This window comes from Miscanthus floridulus, chromosome 7 (assembly GCF_019320115.1).
Source record: "Miscanthus floridulus cultivar M001 chromosome 7, ASM1932011v1, whole genome shotgun sequence".
Taxonomy (NCBI): Eukaryota; Viridiplantae; Streptophyta; class Magnoliopsida; order Poales; family Poaceae; genus Miscanthus; species Miscanthus floridulus.
The window spans coordinates 118,534,440-118,545,334 of NC_089586.1; the positions used below are offsets into that span (position 1 = coordinate 118,534,440).

Sequence of the window (10,895 nt, forward strand, 5' to 3'; positions counted from 1 at the left end):
GACACAAGAATAAAAAAAAACTTTGTAAAAGAGACAAGTGGGCCATATATTAATAGTGGAGATGTAACTATTATATGAATGAATTGAGAAGTAGGCTATAAAAATTTATAGAGCCAGTCGTATTATTAACCTCGCTGTTAGGTCCAACTCCATCAACCGGTCCCATCCTCTCGGAGATGGCCAGGAAGAAGTTGTACCTATTAACGTCCACTGGCATGTTAGGCCAGTCTCTATAGAGAGTTTCACCTCCAGTTTTCAACACGTGAAACTTTGATATGAAACGGGTCTCTCCCACAGTGCAAAGTTTCATGGCACGGTTTCGTCTCTTATTTTACTATTCATGGGTCTCACCTATCCCTATCATCCCTCTCTTCCCCGCATCCTTCTCGTCACCGCCTGGAGGCCGAGCATGGAGTGGAGGCCGAGCATGGCGGCGGGCGGGCGGAGCCCTCACGCTCGTGGCGCCCACAACCGGCAGCGACTGCGACTGGTAGAGGACGTGTGGCGGGCGGAGTCGCGACGGGGCAGCTCGCGACGGACGGCTCACGACGAACGGCGCCGGCGGATCTCCCACGACTGGCAGACGAGCGCCCGCGGCCGGCGACCTCGCCCGTGGCGGTCCGGCGGCCGCGCCCTGCGGAGCTCCCGCCCGCGCCGGCGGATCTCCCGCGACCGGCGGACGAGCGAGCGCGTCGGGCGGCCTCGCCCGCGACGGTCCAACGACCGCGCCCTGCGGAGTCGCGACGAAGAACGCACGGTCCCGGAGAAGAAAAGTCGCAATGAAACGAAGGAAGGGCCTCAGTGTAGGTTTCACGGCGTTTCCAAAGTTTTGGAAACCGTGCGGATAAGTTTCGTGGCCATGAAACGAATCCCTTCTCTCTCCTCCCAGTTTCATGCAAAAAAAAACTGACGTGGCACCTTATTAATTGTGCATAAACCCCCCATGAAATCCCATTGAGACTGGCCTTATACCCGTCTATCTTCCTCTCTACTACTATACGCCGACGTGGGTGTGCGAGGAGTATGTGTGGGCGCGCAGGTGCTTCGCATGGAGTTCCTTCACTGGCCGCGTTTAGATGACGGAATTTTTTGGTTTTGGCTACTGTAGCACGTTCGTTTGTATTTGACAATTAGTGTCTAATTATGGACTAATTAGGTTCGAAAGTTTCGTCTCGCGATTTCTCACTCAACTGTGCAATTAGTTTTTTTTTTGTCTATATTTAGTACTCCATGCATATGCCGCAAGATTCGATGTAACATTTTGGGGTGAAAATTTTTGAGAACTAAACGGGCCCGCCTGGAGGTATGGCGTGTGATTGGCGTCCTTTTCGTCGGAAATTGTTGAGCTACGAGCGTCGCGTGTTTCCGGGAGCCAATTTGCTTGGAGCAGGCGGGATCAGATATCAAGACGTTCCATGCAGTATCAATCAGGAACGTGTACCCATGGGCGCGCGTACGCATACCACTTCCATCTTTTTTTTTTCGTGACGATATGGATGCATGTGTTCATGCCTTCTTCAATCCGAACGCCAAGCTTCAACTATATTACATGTTTTATTTATAATTTTCCCAACCAAACAAGCATCCATTTTGTTTTCCCAATGAAACACGTGTTCCACCTCATCTAGGACTCCACGCATGTTACCTCCTCAACAATGAAAACCCAAAATACAAGGCACATATCATGATTGGGTAGTACTACGGGCAAATATTTCAATACATATTTTTATCTTCTCCAACAGCAAGACCTAAAAGAGAACTCTTTTTATAAATAGGTCTCGAGGAGAAAGGATACTCAAATTTAGGTTGTGTCTCTTCTAACACTCAAAATAGGTATCATGTATAGATAGTCCGATACAGTACTATCGATACCCATTTTGTATTTATGGGTCACCTGTTGGCGGACCTAGTGGGTGGTCCACCGACCACCCTGTGGGCCATCCGTCAACCGTACATCATGTTGGCCTTGCAATCCGATCGGCCACCACCGGAAAACGTCTTCTCACGCCATCAAAGCCAGCCAAATTTTAGGGGCCCTCCGATTGGGCTTCAACAGGCTAGTATGGTTGTATGGGCCTTTTGGTTTTCGTTTTTTCCTGCTGCAGCCTGCTGGCCTGGTAGCTTTACGTGTTACGCGAGTTTCTGCGTCGCATTTTGACCGAGAGTGTAGGAGTCGAAGGGACAAAGGGTGGAAGCCGAACTGACGCCGCCACCGCCGCCGCCTGTTCTTCTCGCAGACCGCAGGAGCAGCAAGCCAGCAACTCGGCGATCTCTGATCCCAGCCTCCCAGGTACATGCCTTTTACTTTCTTAGCTAATTAGTAACATCTGTCATATGTTTTTGTCTTTTTTATTTGTTTTGTTGGGTTTTTATTCACGAAACAAGGTACTCTATTTTTATCTGATGTCTTGTAGAATTAGAAAATATGATGATTTTAAAGAATACCGGTAAGGTTCAGATTCAGATATCGGTAATGTTTAGATTCAGCATTTAATATTTTACCATCAATGCCTGTCTGTGGTTCTTGATATTGTGAGAAAACAGGCTTTATATAATGTACTTTAGTTATTTGTATTGCTCTATAAGGCCCCATTTTTTATGATTCGCACTAGGTAATCATCGCCCGTCGCCTGGCCTGGAGCCCTGGACTGCCGCCATCGCCTGCAAGACTGATCGCCAGTCCTTCCTCAGTTCCTCAGGTCATACTCTCCGTCCATCTCCGTCCTTCCTCAGTTTCAGGTTTCTTCCGATCGTTAGTTTTGCTAATTGGCGAGTGTTTTTTCCAGAACTCTTGAGTCTTGAATTATGAAAAGAAACGGAGACATTCGATCCCTTTTTCAGAAAGCAGCAAAGAAGGCGGCTGCTATTGACCCACCTCCGAATAAAAATATTGTGGAAGAGCAGAATCAAGAAGAAGATAGAGTACAAGTTGAAGAAATTGCAGATCATTTGCCCTCGCTCCCGCTAGCATCACCGCCACCGCCCGCATCAAAGTCGTCGGCGTATGACATCAATCGCCTACCATATGATCCAGGTGAAAGGCTGTCCATTGAAGATTATCCTGTTAATGATCAAGATGCAATCCGTAGAGCATATATTACTAAAGGTGCTTGCAAACCTTATATACATGATTTTCCATACCGAAACATTGGAGGCGTACCTCGTCGATTCAGTATACAATGGTTGTATAATTATGAGTGGCTTGAATATAGTGTCAAGAAGGATTCTGCATTTTGCTTCATATGCTACTTGTTCAAGAAGGGCAGTGGGTCAAAAACTTTTATTGTTGATGGATGGAATAATTGGAATATAGGAAACACAACACTTCTCAAACATTCTGGTTCTAGGGCACATAAAGCAGCTCAAGAGAGGTACATTGGTTTTATGAATCCCAAGGTAGCAATTGATTATAACATTGACAAGTGGAGTGAGGAGGAGCTTCGTCTTTACAAGAAAAGATTGACATATTCACTTAGATGTATCAAGTTTCTTTTGCATCAAGGATTGGCATTCCGTGGACATGATGAAAGTGAAGAGTCTAGCAACAGAGGCAACTTCATTGAACTTTTAAAGTTTCTTGCAGGAAATAGTGAAGAAGTGAACAAATATGTCTTGAACAATGCACCAGGTAATTGCACTTTGACTAGCCCAAAGATACAAAAGCAAATTATTCACTGTTGTGCCATAGAAACTAGAAAGAAAATAATTGAGGAATTTGGTGATGAGCCTTATGCAATTTTAGCTGATGAGTCTAGTGATATATCACATAAAGAACAACTAGCTCTTTGCTTGCGTTACGTTGATAAACTTGGAAGGCCATGTGAGCACTTTATTGGAGTTGTTCATTTAGATGATACTATCTCTTTGTCACTTAAGAAAGCAATTGAAGTTTTACTTGTTAGTAATGGATTGAGTATGCAACAGATTAGAGGTCAAGGTTATGATGGGGCTAGCATTCTAGCAATATGAAAGGAGATATTAAAGGGCTCAAAACTTTAATCATGCAAGAATCACCTTCCGCTTATTATATTCATTGCTTTGCATATCAACTCCAACTAGTTCTTGTTGCTGTTGCCTAAAGAAATACTGACTGCAAGACTTTTTTTGATCAAGTATCTATCTTGTTGAACATTGTTGGGGTTTCTTGCAAGCGTCATGATATGCTTCGAAATGCTAGGCTTGAGAATGTCAAGAAAGCACTAGAGTGTGGTGAGCTTGAATCAGGGAGTGGATTAAATCAAGAGATGAGTTTGCCTAGGCCTGGTAACACTCGGTGGGGCTCTCATTATAAAACTATATGTAGCATCATCACTATATATTCCTCAATTCATGATGTGCTCATTGAACTTGGTGCTGATAATGCATATAAGGAAGATTGGACAAAGATACATTTTGTGCTTGGAGCATTTGAAACCTTTGAGTTTATTTTCTTTGTGCACTTAATGTATGTTATTCTTGGATATACAAATGAGTTATCTGAGTGCTTGCAGAGAAGGGATCAAGATATTCTTAATGCAATCTCACTTGTTAATGTGGCAAAGAGCAAAATGCAGGAGTTGAGTTCTAATGGTTGGGATAATTTTCTTCAGAAGGTCACTTCTTTTTGTATTAAACATGGTGTTGAAGTTTCTGCTATGGATGGTGCTTATGTGCCTTATGGAAAATCAGCACGGTATGCTCGTGCCCGAAACCAAACAAATGATGATCATTTTCGAAGAGAAGTATACATTGGTGTCATTGATCAAATTAGTTAAGAGCTTGATAATCGGTTTGATGAGATCAATATGGAGCTACTCTCTTGTATGTCAGCCTTCAGTCCTTCCAACTCCTTTGCTTCTTTTGATGCACAGAAGGTACGTAGATTGGCTGAATTTTATCCTAAGGACTTCTCCAACAATGATTTGTTAAAACTTGAATTGCAACTTGATAATTATATTGATGACATGCGACAAGATGCTAGCTTCCAAGGTCTAGACAACATTGTTGATCTCTCAGTTAAGCTTATTGAAACAAAGAGGCACAAAGTGTATGATATGGTGTACTTGCTTTTTAAATTGATATTGCTTTTACCAGTGGCAACTGCGAGTGTTGAAAGAGCATTTTCTGCATTGGTTATAGTGAAAACAAAGTCAAGGAATAAGATAGGTGATACTGTTTTGGATGATTGTCTAGTCATATTTATTGAGCGGGATATTTTCTTCCAAGTTAATGAAGATGATATAATGGAGACATTCATGTCATTGAGAAAGCGGCGGATAAACAAGTAATATTGTAAGTCTCCTATTGTTATATTTCGAAGTATTTGTATTTCATTTGAACAATTTATATTAAGATTTGACGTCGTTTTACCGAATTATAATATGGTTTTACCGAATTATAAATGGTTTACCGAATTGTATAAGAATTTTTTTTTGCGGCGCATACCCTATGCAAAAATCCTGGGTCCGCCAGTAGAAACTCGTATACACGCGCAGACCAAAGCAGAACCCAAACTAGACTCATGCCTAGAGGCAAACCACGTCACGTGCGTACTCAAACGAAAACTGGACTCCCACAAACGTGGAAAACACATACATACAGGCTCTGTTCGGCTTGCTGAATCTTGGTTGAAATTGGTTGAAAAACACTGTTCTGGCTGAAAATGTTGTGATTGAAAAATACTGTTCCACATAAAAAAAGAAGTCGAACAAACCGGATATAGGGTAAGCCGAACGGGACCATAGAATTTACGAGACTTCCATCGTGAGTACAGGTAGTTAGGAAGGGCCGGACCAAAAAAATAAAGAGAAATTGTCTTTTATGTTTTGGAATTGGACTCCGTATCATGCTAGATAAGAGTTATTCTACCTCGTTTGAACACGGGTTATATTATATATATATAATCCGAACGGAACAAACTCTTCATTATCCGATAGTTAGAGGGAGACGGACAAAAACAAAAGATGGACCAAAAAATAGGATGAAATTTTGCTTCTTTATTATTAAGTATAGATAACAGAAATATACTCCTTTGGGTTCCTACCATATACGGAGTATATAAGTTGTTTCGAACTTGGGCATAAGAATTAAGGTGAATGTAGACGGCTTCTTTAATTTTGAATTTGAACTTGGGCCGCTGGGATCGGTATTGTGGCAAGAGATAGCAGTGGGGCTGTCCAATTTACAGCTTGGGCGACTGATTTTCAGATGGGCTGTCTACGAACTAAAGCCTATATTCAGGATAATGGGCTCAGCCTACTCAAACATGTGTGTCGTCGGTTGTTGGGCTCTACCCAGGAAACACTATGCTGTGGAAGTAAAGTGAAATACGCTTTCAGAGTTGGGTTACGGATCCAACGTGCACTCCGGATTAGGCACGGAAGCGGAAGCGAGACGCCGTCATGCTCTGCCAGGTCGCGCCACCACCGATGCCCCCCGCCGGCGGGCGGCGGCATTCGACTTCTGTGCCCCGCCGCGGCCGAACCCTCGCCGCCCTCTCGTGCCGCTGTGGACGGCGGCACATCATCGGTGCCTCCTCGGCTGCGGCTCTCCTTCCCTTCCTCGCCCCTCCTTCTCCGGCCGCTCCGCCCATCGACCCCGATGTGAGCTCCTTATGGCCCCTCGTTTAAGTTCTCTACGTCTAGTCGGCCTAGTGCCTGCGCGTCATAACCACTTTTGGTTTACTTGGATGGGCAGGTGATGCTTCAGCGAGTGCACCCGTCGAGGCCGGACTGGTATGAGGAGTTCTATGCCTCGGCCATGGATCAGGGGATGAAGTCATACGAAGCAGAGGTATGCAGTTTTGTCTCTAGTTATGATTCTACTTTTCCAGTTACCTACTGAATCAAAATAAATGAATCATGTACTCAAAGCTAACCAGTTAGTCTTGTGACAATGAGAATAGGTTTGCAAAGAGCATCCCTACCAGCTCTTAGGAGATTAGGATTAGCAGTTGGAAGCATCACTGGGTTTAGTGCAGACTGCACATAATACCACTGCTTATCTGCCACATCTCTGTTTACATGTTAGCTACTTATTTCTGTATCTGGGTTTCAGTCTGATAATATAACAACTTACCATGGAACATTTCTTCCAATGCATGTTAATGCCAAATTGCCAATGTTTGATTATGACTACGGGAATAATGATCTCATATTTACTATCTGTTAAAAAGAAGAAGTGAAATTGACACTTGTGCACTCGTGCACTCGTGCTGCTGTTGTTTAAACTTCTTAAAGCCCGCCAAAAGTGTCTCTAGTGTTTGCTATTTCAAAGAACAAAAGTGCATTGTGCATCGGTACTAAATAACCATGTCATAGTCATAATCAGGCTAAACGTCTCGCTTGGTGAAGATTGCAGATTGCAGGATACAAAGCAAAGCTCTTTTCTCAACTGTCGCCTGCAGGAAAGAACATTCTGGAGCTTGGTGTTGGGACAGGGCCTAACTTCAAATACTATGCAAGTGAAGATGGGGTTAATGTAATTGGAGTAGATCCTAACAAGCACATGGAGAATTATGCAAGGACAGCTGCTGTGTCTGCTGGACTCCCGTCATCAAGCTTCACATTCAGAAGAGGGGTATTATTGTTGTCCATTTTTGGTGATGTTGTCCATTTTCACATTCTTAAACTCTGCTTTCCCGTTAAATATAACAACTGCATTTGATGTGCAATTCTATTTAGGTTGCTGAAGCCTTGCCAGCAGAAGACAATTCCATGGATGCGGTGATCGGCACACTGGTATTGTGCTCTGTAAATAACATCGACATGGCACTGAGAGGTAATAATTATACTTCATTAGCTAGGACAATGATGGCTATTTCCTTTTTTGTGACACTCTATTCGAATCACAACATGTAGAGGTCTCACTTTGGTTTTGGCAATATGGAAATACAGATAAAATGCAATACATTATTCCTCGTTGTAGCTATTTTCTACAAACTTAACATACACTTGATACATGATTCTTTGTAGTAGTATTAACTTCAGTCAATTCTTCCATTTCTATCTGCATGCTTCTGTTTCATTGCACCATTTGTTTGCAACAGAATGCTATCATGCCTACCATTTTGTACCTTTAACAACTAAAAGCCATGGTTCTGTGCAGAAATAAAGCGAGTCTTAAAGCCCGATGGTCTCTATGTGTTCATTGAACATGTTGCCGCACCAGGTACTCCAGATTAACCAGCAAAACAGCTACTCTTAGCACTCTGCTACTAATAGCGCTTTTTCAATATTTGTGGTATTTAATTAGCTTTTCCAAGAGCATAGAAGCACCGTCAAAGTGTTAACATAACTGGTGGTTGATATTTCGTTTTTTTCTACTACATTTGTATTACTGCACGTTACTGATTGCTGCTTTTGTCCGTGACACAGATGGTACGCTGCTCCACTTTGTTCAAGGCGCGCTTGATCCTGTGCAGCAATTTGTAGCTGACGGATGCCATCTCACCAGGAAAACCGGACAAAGCATCAGAGATGTTGGGTTCTCGAGCCTGAGCCTGGACAGTGTCCGACTGTCAAATGCCTACATCATTAGCCCTCATGTTTATGGCGTAGCCTGCAAGTGAAGTTTTCCACCATCTTTTGAAACCTTTGTAAATGATGTCCTCCTGTATCTTCCATCAGTAAAGCGGTTTGTGGTAAGTAAAAGTTTGTTTCATGAGAGCATCTCCCAGACTCCCACGGTCCTTCTTGAACCACTCTTTAAATCCTCATTTAGAGTATTAAAAATCGTTCTTGCTATCTCTTCACCCTCCAAGTTCTCTCTTTGTTGTTTGGCACTTTGGTGAGACATCTCTGTTCTATATCTTTGGCGAGCGAGAAATCAAAGATAGAGGGTGGTAATATTTATGGATTTAGTTGAAGAAGCTGTTGAACGGATTCTTTTTCGCCAAATCTTTATCTCTGTCAACACGGAAGGACGTAAAGAGGTTCAATGACGAAAGGCACAGTTGTAAAAAAAATGACGAATGGCATTGGCAGCGGCCCAGCAGCAAGTGCGGTCTTGCTCTTGTTTTGTTGATCTTGAGACTTGAAAAGGAATGGTGCTGCGGAAGCTATGGGCCCAACGGAGTCTGTATTCATTGGTGGGCTGTATTGTCTCCGTTTGCTGGCGCCACAGGTTCCAATCAATGCGCTTTGCTTCCGCAGGAGGGCTGGGCCTGGTCACGGGGTCCCTCTCCCGTTTCTGCGAAAGCCCCCGCCGCAGTCGGAACGAGACCCTCTAACTTCGACCTCAGCGACTGCAGAGTACAGTCGGAGACGGATCACCGTCCGCTGAGGATCCAACGGAGGCTGACCCACCAAAGTCTATAGCAGGCCAATTCGAGTGGCCCATCGCAGCCCACCACGCCAATAACAGCGACGTCCGTCTCTTTCCCTCCGGCCGCCGTCTTCGTCGTCGCAGATGTGCTCCGCCTCTCTCCTCGCCGTCACGGCGTCCGCTCGAGCGACGCGAGCTCCGCCGCCTTGCTCGGAGCGGACGCCGCGCTCGAGCAGCTGCTATTCCACTGCCTCCTCGAGTTCGCACAGGTCCAGCACGACGGGGCGGCGGCGGGCAGGGGCAGGGGAGGAGCATCAGGACCGCAATGTTCGCCTCCAGCGCTGGTCTGGCTCGTCGCCGTCGCAACTGCTGCAGCCGGGTCCAGAAGGTGGTCATGCGGGCTGGAAGCATGAGGTGGTTGGACCTTGGATTGAAGAATTCAGTGCTGTAATTTGTGCTTACAATGTGTTCTGTGAATTGTGCAGCTGCTAGCAACTGTGCAGGAAATTAGATAGGAAAGGACAAGTGGTAGCCAAATCAGAGCCAATTGTACGTATTCGAATTGTGATGAAAATTGTTCTGGATTGTAATGGTATTACTAGAATAAAGAGAAGGCATTGCATTTTTTGAAAGTTCAGATGCTGCAGAGCCAATATCAAGTCCATGTGACATGTGAACTCTTTTACTAGAAATTAGTCAACCAGAAAGATCATCAGGTTGCAAAAATCAGTAATATATTCTGAGTTCTGAACATATGGCAATATTTCTAAGAAAGTAGACCTGAACATGCAAATTATAGTGCTGAAGCTGAACATATATCACCAACGAAGCACACATACATGCTGATGCATTCTAAACAAGGAGCACAACTTATTCCACAATTGCTAGAACCCTTGCTTCCTGTCCAATTTCCTGCACAAATTCCTAACATATGAATGTAGTGCTTACAAAACACAACGCTTACAAGCTCAGGAAGCATGGGTGTGGATGTAGTGCTTACAGCTTATTCCACAATTGCTAGAACACAATGCTTACAAGCTGTGGATGTAGTGCTTACAAAACACAACGCTTACAAACACAAAGTGCTAACACTCTGAAGATGGGTGCCGCTGAACAACTAGCTCAGGAAGCCCGGTGGCTCTCAGGTCGCTCTCCACATCTGGAGCTCGTGTGCCAAGGGGGCTCCACCTTGCCTGCGGTGGAGGGGAGAATAGGCATCTCACCAGCGAGTGCGGCCCGAGCACAGCACTTCATGCGGATCGACGAGCAGCAGCTGCGCGTGTGACGACCCAGGCGAGGAACACACCGGATGCTCTGGCTACGAGCGGTAGCGTCCGGGAGGACCACGCCTTTGTGCCGCGGGACGAGGGGAGGGTGGCGGACGGTGGGGGCTGGTCGGCCGGAGCGCCGTGACGGCGAGGAGAGAGGCGGAGCGCATCTGCGACGACGGAGACGGCGGCCAAAGGGAAAGAGACGGACGTCGCCGTTGGATCCTCAGCGGACGGTTATCCGTCTCCGACTGTACTCTGCAGTCGCCGAGGCCGAAGTTAGAGGATCTCGTCCCACTGTTTTCTGTCCACAAATGACTCGCGCCGACTCCCGTAGTAGTATTTGCCAACGCTGAAGCCAAATGAATTCGTTAGAGGGCGTGT

General features: G+C 45.1%; 2 protein-coding genes across 3 annotated transcripts; both read left to right on the forward strand.

Annotated features, from left to right (window-relative positions):
* The first annotated feature begins 1,443 nt into the window (after positions 1-1,443).
* On the forward strand, positions 1,444-5,267 carry LOC136466128 (uncharacterized). The gene is made up of 7 exons (XM_066464590.1): positions 1,444-1,453; positions 2,171-2,290; positions 2,613-2,752; positions 2,842-3,628; positions 3,743-3,897; positions 4,491-4,672; positions 4,817-5,267. The coding sequence occupies exons 1-7, from the start codon at positions 1,444-1,446 to the stop codon at positions 5,265-5,267; spliced, it is 1,845 nt and encodes a 614-aa protein (XP_066320687.1).
* Positions 5,268-6,338: 1,071 nt separating this feature from the next.
* On the forward strand, positions 6,339-8,794 carry LOC136464438 (uncharacterized). 2 transcript variants are annotated; one of them, XM_066463390.1, is made up of 6 exons: positions 6,339-6,581; positions 6,688-6,771; positions 7,339-7,557; positions 7,662-7,758; positions 8,086-8,148; positions 8,355-8,794. In XM_066463390.1, the coding sequence occupies exons 1-6, from the start codon at positions 6,381-6,383 to the stop codon at positions 8,546-8,548; spliced, it is 858 nt and encodes a 285-aa protein (XP_066319487.1). In that variant the 5' UTR covers positions 6,339-6,380; the 3' UTR covers positions 8,549-8,794. The 2 variants fall into 2 exon arrangements, with proteins under 2 accessions (XP_066319487.1, XP_066319486.1); XM_066463389.1 differs by having other exon boundaries at positions 6,676-6,771; positions 8,355-8,791.
* Positions 8,795-10,895: the final 2,101 nt, after the last annotated feature.

Excerpts from the sequence above, each read along its gene's own strand:
- LOC136464438 (XM_066463389.1), top strand. The coding sequence starts at position 6,381 with ATGCTCTGCCAGGTCGCGCCACCACCGATGCCCCCCGCCGGCGGGCGG. Across the intron at positions 6,772-7,338 it reads TGAAGTCATACGAAGCAGAG|ATTGCAGGATACAAAGCAAA; the intron begins GTATGCAGTTTT and ends TGAAGATTGCAG. Across the intron at positions 8,149-8,354 it reads TGAACATGTTGCCGCACCAG|ATGGTACGCTGCTCCACTTT; the intron begins GTACTCCAGATT and ends TCCGTGACACAG.
- LOC136466128 (XM_066464590.1), top strand. Across the intron at positions 3,629-3,742 it reads TGTCTTGAACAATGCACCAG|CTGATGAGTCTAGTGATATA; the intron begins GTAATTGCACTT and ends ATGCAATTTTAG. Across the intron at positions 3,898-4,490 it reads AAGCAATTGAAGTTTTACTT|AGAAGGGATCAAGATATTCT; the intron begins GTTAGTAATGGA and ends GAGTGCTTGCAG.